Raw genomic sequence first — 15,563 nt, 5'->3', positions numbered from 1 at the left:
TCTTGCTTCCCCTGTCCACAGGTATTTTCCCTCTGTTGTGTAAGGAGAACAGCCCAACACAGGAACCAATCTGAATTTCCAGTCCCAGCAAGTAAACCTTGGCTGGTTATCTTTCTCAGCTGCAAAGGCCTTTCCAGGTTATGGACTGTGAAAATTTGACTAGCTTTATTTTGGCTTGGGTAATACACTCAGACTTAAAATAAGTGAATGCAGTACAGCTGCATTCAGAGCTGTTTTCTTCCATGCAACAAAAAATGCCTTAAAGAAAAAAAAATAAGTAGCTGACCAGTAAACACACTTAAATGTGAAGATATTATTACTTTTTTTTTTAATTGATGTTAGGCTGTGCTGTTTCAGGTTTAGCCTGTTTGGATCAGTTTTCCTTCAGAGTCATGAGTGTTTGGCATGCAAAAAAGATGATGTCAGGGCATAAGTAATATATTTGTTTGCCTAAGGAAATCTATGCCTCTACTTTAATTCTGAAGTTTACATCTGAAGCTCTTGCAGTTACTGAATATGAGCTGCTGAAACCTAATTTTCTTTTGATTTGTTCAAAGTCCTGCTCTGTTCATAACTTCTGCCTGCTCTTTGAAAGCAGAAATAGAGCCAAATAACTTCTGGAGATGAACATCAAACCTCTTCCTCTGAAATCCCTTGCCACTGTCTGTGGCAGTATGACCAGTGCTTTCCTTTGTCAGACAATCCCATCTCTCTGAATGCTGGTTGAGCCATTTTTAGCAGTGAGGCTTGGGGCTGTTAGCCTCCTGCAACTCCTACAGACACAGGGCTAATTCTCAGTCTGGATGCCATGCTGGCAGTGCCTTAATGGGGAGGTCAAATTTTGACAATGCCAGTGAAGGGTAAGTTCAGTCCTATGCTGAAGAATTTAGCAGTCCTGTGCTTATGGTACTGGGAAGATTCAAAGGACTGCAAAAGACATGGGTGGTAAGATTGACTTAGGAAACCTTCTTAAACAATGAACTTTAAGGCAAGAGAGTGGCATTGAACAGCAGGGAGTAAGCTCTGAGAAGTCTTCTGTCTCATCCTTTTTAGTCTTTGAAATTAATAGAGGGAATTGGAAGTTTATGTGCCCTGGTAGAGAAATTAGGACTTGGGAAAGGGGAATGGGCAAAAAGATGTCACAAGTAGAACAATTACTCCTGAGCAGCAGGAGAAAGTAAGTTGAGCTCTTCTGGGTGTTCAGGCTGTGATGTATTCTGCAGCTCATCCACCAGGTGGTAACCGGGTAGCTCTTTACATTCTTCAAAACCCTCTTACTGAGGTAATTCAGTTCAAAGAGATGGCTCAGGTAATTTAATACCTCTTTCAGAAAAGGACAGCTCATTTCACAGTTTCATTTCCCTACTGCTTCACAGTGTCTGTGCTCATCTGACCCATGTTATGCAAGCTCAGCTCACCAAGCTGCCAGAATATCAACAGAACAAGAGTGTGTCAGGTGTGCACTTTGTGCATCTTGGGGTTGGTTTGGGGACAGTAAGACATGAGTGAGTGTATCACACTGTTTAACAACAGTAAGCTGTTCAGCTCTGCTGTTTGGCAAAACCTTTACCCCCAGCAGAAATCCTGTTTTGATTTGGGATTGCATTGATAGCCTGTTGCTAAACTGATAAGAAGTTACTGAATATTTAGGTCTGAAAATTACCTGAAAATGAGTACGTACAGATTTAAAGTAGAAAGTGTCATGCTGACATAAAGAATTACAATACATTTTACAGTTTTCCAGTGAACTCCACTGTAACAGGTTGGTTAACTTATTCTTTGAAATGCAAGGCAAAAGTACATCTCACTTAGAATTTCGCCACGCTATTATAGGTACTGAGTAGCCTACTTTTCCTTATGTGTAATGTGAAATCAGAGTGGTAAACACCTTTTCTGTGGAGTAATACAGTGCTGTACCTAATGGCAGTTAAAGCTTGCATTTTCTGTTGTAAAATATAAGCAGCTATGAGGGGAGTTTTCTATCTGTGCTTCTAGTACTTGAGAAAAATAGATAGCTATGGCATTGGGATCCTGTGGCAACTGTTTCATGCTGTTTTTGTCTTGTATTTCTCCTTCATAACCTACTTCTCTGCCCATCTTACTGTATGTGAGTAGGGTTGGAGTACTCATATTTCTGTTGTAGCAACTTCAACTTATTTTTTTATTTGAAAGCATATGTAGTAAAAATGCTAGTTTTTTAATATATGAGAAAGTTACATATTTTGTTCTGTATATACAGACCATCTGAATATTCAAGTGGTTGGCCAGCTTCAGTGCCTGGTGGCTGTTAAGTACAGGACTTTGTTTCCTTAAGGCTGCCAGTTTTCTTGGGTCAGTAAGCCAGGTGTGTAGTAAATACACAAATATCAGGTTAACCTTCATCTATATGGAACTTAACTGCCACAGCATTGTGTTCCTGGGTCAAAGATAACATAGTGTTTGAAAGGACAGACTAAGTCAAGAATAGCTTTTCTGAGCATTTTTTCTTTTCTGTTAAATATCCAGTCAGAATTTGCATAGTTATCACTTCATTCCTCAATACTGCACCTCAGCATTCCAGGAATGTTTTGGAATTAAGGAAGTAGTCAGGAGTTGGTTTGATAGGTACTGTGCTCAGAAACATTGCACATTTAAATGTTTTGTTTCAGCTTTGTTGCCAGAAGAGGGAGCAGTGACATAACTTTGTCATCTTTTATCTGTTCTAGTAGGAGTATGTCTAAATTGAATGTTGTGGGGTTCTCTTATTTATTTATTTTAGAGGCGGGGGGGGGGGGTGGGGGGGGTGGGTGGAACTGAAATGTAAAGCTAGGCCAGATAAGGATTTTTAATTTTTGACACTTTAATTATCAGCCTTATGGTTTGGGAGCTGTAATGGCATATTTCAGTCTGATAGTAATCTTGCTCCTCATCTGAAATGCGGTATTCCATGGGTTTTGTGTGGTTAAGATTTACCTGGTTCTGTGGTGGGATGTGTCATGAGAACAATGGCTTCATAACCTAGAGCAAATTAATACCAGTTGGGTCAGTCTTCAGCTGTGCAAATACTTATAAATTTAAAACTTGAACTCATTCTCCAAAGCTGTGAAGATATGCTTGATTATTTGCCTCAAGAAAGACCCTGTGATGGTGACAGGGGTTGAAGGGATGTAGTTGAACAGGAACACAAATAATACATATGACACATCTCAACCCTGGCAGTCCTGGGGAGGAGGAGCATGGGTTTGATTTAAGACAGTTATTCTTAAGCCATACTATTATGAATAAAACTGCCTAAAAATAATTATTAATTTAGTGAAGAAAATTAGGTTTTATAGTGCAGAGGCTGACTCAGGTGGGTGAAAACAGATGCAACCACCACTGCCCTCTTTGCCAATGTAATTCCTTTTTCTCTCTTTATCTAAAGCTAAAGCATCTTTTTCTAAGTGTGTTGAGCAGCAGTGTGTGGAAATAATAAAGTTTGTATCCCATAATGTAATATATGTTTAGCATGAGAGAGGATGACAAGCTCTTGTATGACTGTAGTGTGTAGTTTAGGAAAAGGTGTCTAGGTAACAACTTGGAGTTTAGTATTACTTACAATAATGACTAAAAAGTAAGTATCTGAACCTTTTTTCACTGGTATATCAGTTCAGTGTAAGGTGACTAAAAGCTGATGTTTACTTATTTTGGGTCCTGTGTAGAAGCTCTTCTTCTACATGTAAGTTTCCTGTACACAGAAGTTTCATTTCTTTGTAGAACTGCTCTGTATTTGAAGACTGATTTACTCTCAATTTTTTCCATATTAAATAGGTCTAAGAAAATCTACAAAGAAGCGCAGTGAATCACCACCTGCTGAGCTCCCCAGTTTGCGGCGGAGCACACGGCAAAAGACCACGGGCTCCTGTGCTAGCACCAGGTAAGACTTAGGATAATGGAACATAACTGCAGTGAGTTGATATTTGTCATTTTCATGCATGAAAACTCAGCCATCTCTTTGTTATTGTAGAAGTAGCTGGAGCTTTTCAGGCCTGCTAGGTTGCTCTGTTCATCAGTGTCATGGATAGCACATAGAATTTGTCACCACCAGGCCTTCAAATAAGCCCCTTGGCTGTGCGGGTGAAGGGAAACAAACACCCAAAGCCAGTAATAATACAAATTTAAGTAATTCCTTAGGGAGGTGTTTTTTAGGAAGATATTAAACACTTAAGAGAGAGTGCTGAACTACTCTCCATTGTGAATAATCAAATAGATGATTATTTTGAAAATAAATCTTCATGAGCACACAGGAGTCTGTTTTAATTGTTTGTTACTGTGCTGACTCAGCTTGTCAGCAGCTGCACCTGAACAATACTATAAATATCTAGTTACTTAATATACATTCTGATGCAGGGAAAAATTAGTCCTGAATTAATTATCTTAAACGGCTGGTAGATTAAATGGAAGGGGAGAGTAAATATGTCCTGTAATGCAAAAAATTTTTGTAGTTGCTTATATTCTGAAGCTAGACTTATGAAGCCTTAAACTTTTTTCTTATGCCTAAACTACATTTAGTAGTTCCAGCACAACTTCTTTTCCCCAATTTAAACAAATTAAACAGAGCTGCTGAAGTCTGATTCTGTTCTTAAGTGTGCATTTGAATTTGTTTTAATTGGTAGGCATGTAAATTTGTAGTGGTAATGACAGTGTTAGAAAAAGCAAATTTAAAAAGGCTCGTGCCCTCAAACTTGTTCTGTCACTGAAAACCAAGTAGAACATTATAGTTCTCTGTGCTTTCAGTAGTTCAGAACTTCCTTTAAAGATAGCTATTCCATCATCGAACTTTTCAAATGTGTACAATATTTGTAACTAACAGTCACTTCAATCTTGCTCATTTTGACTATTACATTTTAGTAGACTGCCTCATCTTGAGGTGTATAATGTAACAACCGAGTTGTAATGCTTTAGCATAAACAAATCACTGCCGTGGTATGGGGCAAGGAAGACAAAGAAGAGATGGATAATTTTGTGAAAACTGATTCTTATACAGAAGTGTTGTTTGTGCACCTATGTGGTAGTGATCTATGTAAATGTTACATGATTTTGAGTAGTCTTATGTTAATACATCTCTTGTTCTCAGTTCATAAGGTCTGAAACTTTGTTTTTTTAATCTTTAGTCGGCGAGGCTCTGGCCTGGGCAAAAGAGGAGCAGCTGAAGCTCGCCGACAGGAGAAGATGGCTGATCCTGACAACAACCAGGATGGAGTTAACTCTTCAGCTGCGCGTACAGATGAGGCTCCCCAGGGAGCTGCAGGTAAGAAGAGCTTCCAACTGAGACATTTTTAGTACAGTTGCTGATTTAAGATTCTTAATATTTAAAAATAATTAAATGGATTAAATTCTGGGGAGAAATTATTGTATAAGGTGGTACAGCTGGTAAGTAATTCTGGAAGCTTTTTGAGTGAGAGGGGCCCTTATTTTTTAATCTGATCTCTTGGATATCTGGTACGTTTCAGTTTTTCTTTTTTGTAGTCTCCAAACTATGTCCAGTAGAGTAGACTTTAGTTTCAGGCATCTATCTTTTTTTAAAAAGTTATAACGTCAGCAGATGCTATGTAAATTACAGCCAACAGAAGAGATGTCAAACTCTGCAGAGAAGACATGCGTTTGTGTCTGAAAACTCCTTTGTAACTGCTCATAAATATGCTACAAGTTTTCTGTTGAAATGACAAGTGTGTCTGTACTGGAGAAATTTGTAACCAAGTTTATTTTTCTTGAATCCTGTTAAATAGTACTTGTTATTATTAGGTCCTAATCAGTTGTGAGTTCAAATGAGCTTCCCAGCAATTATGCTGGATTGTAGGAAGTTTCTGTTTAAAACTAGCTTCATCAGTGCAAGAAGTAAAAATTAATGGAACTTAAGTGTAGCATAACGCTCAGTTAAGGAAAACATATAAATATAAAGGAACCAGGTAAATCTGTCTGAAAGGTAGTTTCCTGATCTAGATGTATTTTTAATTTTTTTTCATCAGCTTGTGTTGATATAGCCTCTCACTTCAGCTTATGGAAAGCATTAGACTGGTTTCTTTAACATTACAGTTGTACAGAAGTATGATGGTGGCAATGTTAAATTGTGGAATTGATGCAGATTTATGGCTTTAAAGGCTCTTTAACTTGCATTAACATGTATTTTATTTCTTTAGCTTCTAGTTCTGTTGCTGGGGCTGTAGGTATGACAACCTCTGGAGAAAGTGAGTCAGATGATTCTGAGATGGGAAGACTGCAAGGTATAAAAGTTGTTAGTAATGTACAACTTATTTTTTTCTTTGCAGCCTATAAATAGCCATACCTACCCAAATTCTGTATTGTAGTGGGAAGGCTGTATTTTGTTTCTCTGTCTGCGCATGTGTTGCTTTGCTTACTGTAGATCTGAAGTATGGAGTTACAAGCTTTAATTCACTAAAGATACAGGAAGTTGAAAATAATGTCTAGAGGGGATGGTTTAGTGTCCTTAGTGTCCTTACTCATTTATATGGTGTATAGTACAGTACTACTGATTTTTCAGGAGGAAGTGGGGGTAGAGAATCCTGTTTAAGTGTGTAAGCTCAAATATGAAAATTAGATTTTGCAAGCATCTTTCTAGTTGACCAGTCAGGTTAGGCCTGTTGGAACTCCGCCTGCTTCTGGATAACCTTTTTTTTTTTTCTTTTTTTTTTTTCTTGGTGCTTGTCATTGATACCCATGTTGCTGTAAGCTTTGACCAAACAAAATCTAAGTGTTCTTAAAATGCTTGCTTTTGTGCTTGGGCTAAAGAATTCAAGTCTCAAAACCTGAGAATACAGGAACTTAGTTTGCATGTCCTGCAACTGTTTTAATTATTTTACCACTCCATTGCCAGTTCTGAGATCATGATCTCCCTTGCATATGACCAGTTTTGGTTAATCTGGATATTTAATATGGAAATGAATGCTGTGTCACTTGCTCATAGTCCTCAGTAAGCATAGGTATGCATTAGGAATATTGAGCTGACTTCATTTTTACTATTAATTGTTCCTGTATCGATCAGCAGTAGTTATGCTTCCTACAGTAAAAATCAGAATCACCCACTTAGTCTAGCTTAAGTAAGACTACTGAAAAGTGTTCAGAAACAAAACCAAAAAAACCCCTACATCTGGTGAAGTCCTTCCCTCTCCTGCTTAAAAACAAATGAAGCTCTGACCCTTTTCTCAGTGTTATTTTTTCAGATTGATAGTGCTACTCAGTTCCTGAAAGCGGGAACATAAACTTAACCTATTTTGTGTAGCTTAAGTTCGGACTTGAAATTGCAGTCTGGTGTATCTAATATTCTAGATCTAGACTTAAAACAGTAGACCAGATTTCTTCTGTGAAATACGTAACTCTGGAAACTCAGTGGGTGACTTCTTAAAGGGCCTTAATGCTCTGATGCATACAAAAATAAGTTATTTATTCCCTAAAGATCATCCTTCTGTTTTTTTGGGTTTTTTTGGAAATCGAGGTAGCTGCAATGATCTAATCCTAACACTTCTTACTTAAAGTATTGAAATTCTAATAGTCTTAAATTATAGCATCATGGAATTTAAGCTTTTAAAAATATATGTAGAAGCTTTGACAATGGCTGTTATCCTCTGTTTGCTTTTAGCTCTATTAGAGGCTAGGGGTCTTCCTCCTCACCTGTTTGGCCCTCTTGGTCCTCGGATGTCGCAGCTCTTCCACAGGACAATTGGAAGTGGAGCTAGTAAGCAAAGTTTGTCTAATTTGACTTAATTCTTTCCACTTCCAGAGTAGTAGAATTCAGCCACTAGTAAATTCTAATATTTGTGTTAGCTTCATAGTTGAATACAATATTTTACATGTTGGAGATTTGTATGTCATGATAGTGCTAGACCATTGGTCAATAATACTAATTTGCTTGCTGTCCTATAAGGAAGATAAATTTTGCTCTGGCCATATTTCTTTTCTTCTTTTTCTTTGGGGCATCTTAATGTTCCCTTCTAGGTGGGGAAGGGAGGGTTCTTGCCTTTTCACCCCTTCCTTATCTTTTTCTTTTGCATGATGGGCTGCTTAACAAAAGACCTCTTCAACCCCCTTGGGTTTTTTGCTAGCTTTAAACAAGTGCTTAAGCTAGCTTTAAAACTAGTAGTAGATGTCAGTTCTAAGGTGTGTTGTTTATAGTTTCAAAATTGTCTTGGGTTTCAGTTAAAACTAATTGCCTTCAGGCAGTGTGTCAGTGAGAGCGTGGTCCTTAGTCTTGAGCCACCATGTCTGCATTATGCAGCCGTATAAGATGTGTACCTTCTAGCCCAAGTCTGTTTGGCTTCCCAGGAGAGACAAAGGCAGCCTGTTATACTGCCTGCCAAGAAGAGGATGGGGTCCCATGGAGACTCCATGTGCTGTTTTATCAAGGGGCTTTGTTGTCAAGTCCTTTGCTTTCTAAAGGTGGAGTGGTGTGGGTTTTGACACCTCTTGTAGGTTGGCAAGAGGACTGTGGTGAGCAGTGTGGTGGACTCCCTGTGCTGACCAGTCTGAAAGACAGCCAAGAGTGAGACTTTGCCTCCCTTTCCTATTCCCCCCCCTTTTTATGACAGGGAAAGGAATACAGAGGAAAAGAAACTATCTTTGGTCTTCCAATCTGGCAGAAGTATAGCATAACATTTCTCTTGAACACTTATGTCTTCTAATATGTTTTCCTAATTTTTTTCCTGGATATCTAGGTTCCAAAGCCCAACAGCTTTTACAAGGTCTCCAAGCCACTGATGAAAGTCAGCAACTGCAGGCAGTGATTGAGATGTGCCAGCTGTTGGTCATGGGAAATGAAGAAACATTAGGAGGATTTCCAGTCAAGAGTGTTGTACCAGCTTTGGTAAAGATTCAATCTCATTTCTGTTGGAGGATGCAACTTTTCACTCAATATTTTTCTTAAATGAAATATTCTTAATTCTATGTATGTGTATGTCAATCCGTATATCTTACTGTTTGGTTTTGAAGAGGTGTTTTGCTAAATTAATAGTCCTATTAACTCTTTAATAGCTCAAGAATAAGTAGTGGCTCTTCTGAAATTTCTACCAAAATTCAAAGTACTGAGTCAAAAGCTACAATACTGATCTGTGTACTCACTTAGATTCTAGATAATTCTTACTAAACTAACAATACTTCTTTTTTAAAACACAGATAACTCTGCTGCAGATGGAGCACAACTTTGATATTGTAAGTGATTTGTAATGTTTGAGAAATTTTGGAAATAGAAAAACTTATAATCTCAACTTAAAAAAAAATAAATAAATCTCTATGTTTAATAGATGAACCATGCATGTCGAGCCTTAACGTATATGATGGAAGCACTTCCCAGATCATCTGCAGTAGTGGTAGATGCAATTCCTGTCTTCTTGGAAAAGGTAAAATGAAATCAAAACAGTGTTAAACTGAGGGGATTTTTATTTTTGTTTGAACTTTATGATATGCCTCTAAGTTCATGACTTTTTCATAGCTTAAAAGATAATGCTCAATGTGTGAGAAGCTTTTTAAAACAAGTTTATTCTTTGTTCACACCCTTACTGAAAAGCAGTGTCTGATTCACTGAGAACTTTTTCTCTGATTAGTGTTACAAAGATACTGCATAATTACATAAACTGCTAAGTTGGAGTAGCTAATCTAGCCTTAAATTGGCTATCTTGCTTACAGTGCAGCTACTGTAGCATACGTGTCTTAGTACAGAGTAACTGTCCAAGTGTTAATGAATACTATTGTTTTTACAAACTGGTTGAGAAATTAATCTACAAGCTTTCTCTTTTGTTGTAGCTGCAAGTTATTCAGTGCATTGATGTGGCAGAGCAGGCACTTACAGCTCTGGAGATGTTATCACGCAGGCATAGTAAAGCCATTCTGCAGGCAGTAAGTAAAAAAGAAAGCCCCCCCTGCCTTTTTTTTTTTTTTAACCTGTGCCAGTTCTGCATCTTGGTGATCTTTTGAGAAGATGAAATAAGAAAACAAGTTTCTGTGACGTAAGCAGCACTGCGAATGAAATGTTTATTTTATTATAGGGTGGATTGGCAGACTGTTTACTGTACCTGGAATTCTTCAGTATAAATGCACAGAGGAATGCCCTAGCTATTGCTGCCAACTGCTGCCAGAGTATAACACCTGATGAGTTTCACTTTGTGGCAGACTCTTTGCCACTGCTTACACAAAGGTTAACCCATCAGGTAAGAAACTATTATGAAGTGGAAGATTTTAATTTTAGCGTGAAAGCATTTTAAAGTTGCCTTCAGATATCTTGCTCTTTACTTTGTTTGCCTTTTAAGTGTCATAATAGCCTTAAAGTTTCTGTACTGTCAAGTTGTTGTATTCTAATGTGTGTGGACTTTTTTTGGTAAACGTGCTGTAAGGATTTATGATACCCTTATTAATTTTGTAAAATTAGTTACCTAAGGTACTTTAATTTACAGTGTGAATAATAGTGGATTTGTAGTCCTTACTAGTTGCCCATCAGTAAGAGGAAAACCAGTAGCATTACTGTTCTTTTTTTTTTTTTTTAACAAAGGAGTTCCAAGTTTCCCTCCCACTTCAAACTCAAAAAGTTCAGCTTAAATTTTGGTGGGTGTTTTTCTGGTTTTGTTTCCCCTCCCCCCCCCCCCCGACTTTGGGAGGGCTTATGGCTTTTAAAAAAGTTTGTACTCTTATACAATAGTTTGAAGTGATGAATCCTAAATCATGGGACTACTAAGATCTGTCTGTCCTGCTCTGTCCATAAATGAGTACTCATGATGTCTGTTGCACCAAGAGATTTGGATATACTGCTTGGCTGGCAGATCCAGGTTAAAAAGTGGAAAAGGGATACATTATTTTGTTCCTTAACAAATACAACTAAATTGAAGCTTCCAGGTAATGTTCTTTTGTGTTCTTGTGCTATTCTTAACTTTGCCAATATCTTCTTGCTGAGAGACTACTTGAATCTTTGAGACAGCTTCACAGAAGTCAAATGTCAGCTTTAGATGGTGCTTTGGAAACATAAAAGCACCATCCTCAGCAGTAGTAGGGACAAGTACTGACTCCTGCTCTCTGAAGAAAAGCTACAGCCCACAAAAGTAAGATTTCAGTAAACTTTGAAGTGGAATTTTTCTGGCAAAAAAAAATCGAGTTAGGTAATCATAGCCGTAACTCCCTGCTTAAGCAAGGTCAGCCAGAGCACATTGGCCAGAACCATGTCCAGCTGTTTTTTTGTTTTGTTTTTAACTTTAAAAAAACAAACCTCAGAACTGCAAAGATGGAGACTTAGCCTCTCCTGCAACCTCTTCCAATGTTCAGCCACCCTTACAGTAAAAGTGTATTGTTATGTTCAGATGAACTTTCTGAGTATTTCAATGAACTTGTAATTAGAGCTGTTTTTAGAGCTATCTTTTGTTTGGTGTCTTTGGATTTGCTCTCTTGGCTGCAGTGCATGATATAAAAAATCAGGCTTCATGCATTCTGTAGAACAGCTTTCACTCCTTCTATTGCTCTTGTTGTTTAGGCTTTGTAGCTCTATTTTCTTTGGTTCCTTGTTGTAGAATTCCAAAATGATGTTATACACCTGTTTATTAATAATCTCTAAAGGTACTTGTGTTGCAAGTGTGAGGTGTTTCCCAGGGAATATGCAATATCAGGAGGTCGGTTTGGACTGTATAAATTAATTTAAAATTCACATTCTGTAAAATGTGATTTGACTGGCCTTTTTGGAAAAATGTTACAAATGCCGTAAAATGACGGGATAATCTAGTGCAAATTAAAATATTTTAATTCAGACAATTTTTATGTTATTTTTTTAATAATAGGACAAAAAGTCTGTTGAAAGCACTTGCCTCTGTTTTGCGCGGCTAGTGGACAACTTCCAGCACGAGGAGGTAAGGGTGTCTTTTTTTGGAGCATGCATTTTTTCCCCCCTTCTTCCCTCCCTCAGTTTCTCCTAAGATCTTACCTTTCAAAGCCAGACTAACATTTTTAACTTTGCTTTTCCATCCCAAAGAACTTACTCCAGCAGGTTGCTTCCAAGGATTTGTTAACAAATATCCAGCAACTCTTGGTAGTGACGCCTCCTATCCTGAGCTCAGGAATGTTCATCATGGTGGTGCGCATGTTTTCCTTAATGTGCTCCAACTGTCCTACGCTTGCGGTCCAGCTTATGAAGCAAAGTGAGTTCTGACTCCTTCGTGTTCTGGGGAAACCTCTTTCAGTTAATGCCTGTAGTAAATAAGTAACTTTGTGCACTTGATTATACAAATACTGTGTTCTTACTTTTCCCTCTCTTACTGTGCTTCCCCTGGGATTACAAAGTTTAGTTCATCTTGTTGAAAGTTTTTTTTCCTGAGGGGTTTTTCTCCCCTTTCCTGTCTCTAGCTGTTGTCACTGGAGTACTCACCTGATTTTAAGTCTGTATTTAGCTGCACAAGTTTATCTCATTTCAAAACAACCGGAATAAACCTTTCCATAGTCTTTACCAGGTGGGGGAAAACATGTGATGGAAGGGCTTTTTCTAAGGGGAGACTTTAAAAAAAAAAATAACCACGCTGTAGCTTTCTTAGTTTTCACTTGTTTTCTACTTTTCATCTCTAAAATTTTGACTTTTGACTTCAACTGCCTTGTACATTCCCCTGAAGAAAATTCTGTGCCCTGTATGTTGAGTGATGTTTTCTCCCCTAGTTGTCCTGTTAAGGAAAAATTCCAAAACTCAAAAAATCCACAAACCTAAGACTTCATAAACATGTTTCTTAAAATGTTCAAAGAGGTGACTTTTGTCTTACTGTCTACTGTCTGTTTTATTAGGGCAGTGACTGTTTCTTTTGCATAGTGTCTAACACAAAATGGAATCCGTAATCTGATATGCACAATCTCATAAATAATAATTTGTATAGATATTGCAGAAACGCTTCACTTCCTCCTTTGTGGAGCCTCAAATGGGAATTGTCAAGAACAAATTGACCTTGTTCCACGAAGTCCTCAAGAACTTTATGAGCTTACTTCTCTTATCTGGTAAGTTAGTCAGCCGTAGGTTTTGGGTCTGGTTGGTATGTTAAAATTTGTAACCTCTGTAAAATGATAGCAAACAGTTTTCAGCTTAGATGGACCTTATTGTACACTTCTAGTAAAATACTGTTTTAATGTTCTTTACAGTGAACTGATGCCTTGCCTGCCAAAAGAGGGAATCTTTGCTGTTGATACTATGCTAAAGAAAGGAAATGCGCAAAATACAGATGGTGCAATATGGCAATGGCGAGATGACAGGGGTCTCTGGCATCCCTATAACAGGATTGATAGTCGAATAATAGAGGTAGTAATCCCACACGTGTGTGGTGATGGTTTTTTAAGTATATGTGTGGTTTTCTAGGGAATTGAGTTCTTTCTTTATGGTTTTGAAAATATCAGCCTTGTTCTTTGAGTAAGAAACATGAGTTTCCTCAGTCCTCCTGCTGTATTATTACACCATGTTGGTATTCAGTAATGGGTGAACTGCTTAATTACTCTTCTTACTGTATTTCTGTCAGTCATTGTTTTTCCTGCTGTGTTGTCCCTCTCATCAGCTTTCATGTAGCTTCCTATTTGTTGGGGATTTCTTAACTCTAAACCCTTTCTTGTTTTTAGGCAGCTCATCAGGTTGGTGAGGATGAGATAAGCCTGTCTACGCTTGGGCGTGTCTATACTATTGATTTTAACTCTATGCAGCAAATAAATGAGGATACTGGAACAGCACGTGCCATTCAGCGAAAACCAAACCCTTTAGCCAATACAAACACTAGTAAGTACAGCTTAGGAGGCACCTGATGTCTGGCTGTGGCTAACTTAAGCTGGATTATACAACAGTCTGCTACTCAGCTAATATATTTCTTGTAGTTTATGTGGAGCATCAAACTATTCTGATTTATGTGACTGAAGACAGCATTACAACAAAATTTATGCTGTTGAATGTATTATTTTTAACATGTGAATTCTTTTCTTGCAAACTGAAAATGCATTAAATTGGGAGGGGAGTAAGGGGTGTTCCTGGTTTAGGATTTTCTGAAATGGTTTTGTTCATACAGCTCTTACTCAACAAAGGCTGTGTGACAACTTTTTGCTGGCTTATGGAAATATGTAAGAAAACTGAAGAAAAAAAATTGATCCCTTGAAATAGGGGAATTTGTACATACTTTCTCACCATAGTCTGACTTCCGGTTCTAAAGTTATACCTTTCAATTTAAGAGCTAAACTAATTCAGCATTAGAAAAAGAAATTCATTATCAAAGCAAAGATGCAAAAACTTACACAGTTATTTGTTGCACAACTTCTCATAGGTGGGCATTCAGAACTGAAGAAGGATGATGCTCGAGCACAACTAATGAAAGAGGACCCAGAACTGGCAAAATCCTTTATCAAAACATTGTTTGGTGTACTTTATGAAGTGTATAGTTCTTCAGCTGGACCTGCTGTTAGACACAAGTGCCTTAGAGCAATTCTTAGGATAATTTATTTTGCTGATGCTGAACTTCTAAAGGATGTGTTGAAAAACCACGCTGTTTCAAGGTGGGTTTGTTGACCACTGCAAATGAAAATTTTGAGCTTACAACTCAAACTTATGATTATGTTTTTCAAATAGTTTTTTTTCAGGGGAAAATTGTACTTTGAAATTCTTAAATGTTTGTTTTCCAAAAGCTGAGGCTGCCAGCTCTTCAGAAGTTGTTTTGCATCTTAGGTCTTGCAGTAGGTGCCAACTCTAAGCATTGTTATTAGAAACTTAGGTTGCCTATGTGGCTGTGTGTACTAGCAATGACTAGTATTGCCATTTACTGTTTTCTTGATGTCTAAACTTACCTATAAACTCTTCTCAGGGTAAGATGACTTTGGAGGTAATACAGTGTGAATAATAAGACTCTCATGGCATTCAGCTGCTAAGTTCTATTAATGAAACCTCTCCTACATAATATACAATGAGGTAGGGATCTAGATAAAATAATGCAGTTAGAAAATAAACTGACCAGTTTTTCAAAGGCAGCACAAAGTTTCACACCACCATGTTCTTTAAAGGAAGAAAACTTTCTTTTATACCATGTGTTAAAAACTTGGTGCAAGTGATTTAGGCAGTAAGAAGCCTTTTTCAGTCCTATAGCTTTTACAAAAAGCACAATTAGATTTGTTTGCTTTTTGTCCTCCAGTACTATGTATGCAAGAATGAAGTGTCTTGAGTTTTTTTGTTTAAATAACAAAATTGAAAAGACAAACCTAATTCTCATAAATTATCTGTTTTAGTCATATTGCCTCCATGCTGTCAAGTCAAGACCTTAAGATAGTAGTTGGAGCCCTGCAGATGGCAGAGATTTTAATGCAAAAGTTACCTGACATTTTTAGTGTTTACTTCAGGAGAGAAGGTAAATCTTGCTTTTTTTTTTTCCTCTTCACCTTCTTACTAGTATTTTTTGAAAAAGTGCATGTGTGGCAAATCCATATCCTTCACCCCATACTCCATCCCCTCCAAGCTGTAAAAAGTTAATATTAGTTCTCGAGTAAGGAAGGCAAATTCATGCAAGCTGTTGTCATATGACTGGGGAGGAGCTGACCAAGACTCAGAGGAGACAAGCTTTTTT

At 37.6% G+C, this 15,563-nt stretch overlaps 1 protein-coding gene across 10 annotated transcripts in view; it reads left to right on the top strand.

The window, feature by feature from the left end:
- Positions 1 to 15,563, top strand: part of TRIP12 (thyroid hormone receptor interactor 12) — a 74,537-nt gene that overhangs the window by 36,671 nt on the left and 22,303 nt on the right. For 8 of the 10 annotated variants that reach the window (XM_051626704.1, XM_051626709.1, XM_051626707.1 and 5 more), the window contains 16 exons: positions 3,790 to 3,895; positions 5,133 to 5,269; positions 6,159 to 6,242; positions 7,616 to 7,711; positions 8,688 to 8,836; positions 9,145 to 9,180; positions 9,273 to 9,368; positions 9,772 to 9,864; positions 10,014 to 10,175; positions 11,784 to 11,852; positions 11,975 to 12,140; positions 12,861 to 12,978; positions 13,120 to 13,276; positions 13,588 to 13,741; positions 14,277 to 14,505; positions 15,229 to 15,347. In XM_051626704.1, the coding sequence (XP_051482664.1) occupies positions 3,790 to 3,895; positions 5,133 to 5,269; positions 6,159 to 6,242; positions 7,616 to 7,711; positions 8,688 to 8,836; positions 9,145 to 9,180; positions 9,273 to 9,368; positions 9,772 to 9,864; positions 10,014 to 10,175; positions 11,784 to 11,852; positions 11,975 to 12,140; positions 12,861 to 12,978; positions 13,120 to 13,276; positions 13,588 to 13,741; positions 14,277 to 14,505; positions 15,229 to 15,347 (1,971 nt within the window). Of the gene's footprint in view, positions 1 to 3,789; positions 3,896 to 5,132; positions 5,270 to 6,158; positions 6,243 to 7,615; positions 7,712 to 8,687; positions 8,837 to 9,144; positions 9,181 to 9,272; positions 9,369 to 9,771; positions 9,865 to 10,013; positions 10,176 to 10,513; positions 10,567 to 10,660; positions 10,735 to 11,783; positions 11,853 to 11,974; positions 12,141 to 12,860; positions 12,979 to 13,119; positions 13,277 to 13,587; positions 13,742 to 14,276; positions 14,506 to 15,228; positions 15,348 to 15,563 lie in introns of those variants that run through there. The other 2 variants (XM_051626708.1, XM_051626711.1) reach the window with 2 other exon arrangements.

This window comes from Apus apus, chromosome 8 (genome assembly GCF_020740795.1).
Source record: "Apus apus isolate bApuApu2 chromosome 8, bApuApu2.pri.cur, whole genome shotgun sequence".
NCBI classification, from domain to species: Eukaryota; Metazoa; Chordata; class Aves; order Apodiformes; family Apodidae; genus Apus; species Apus apus.
Note: the sequence above shows the minus strand (reverse complement) of the source record. Positions and strands in the feature narration are given on the sequence as shown.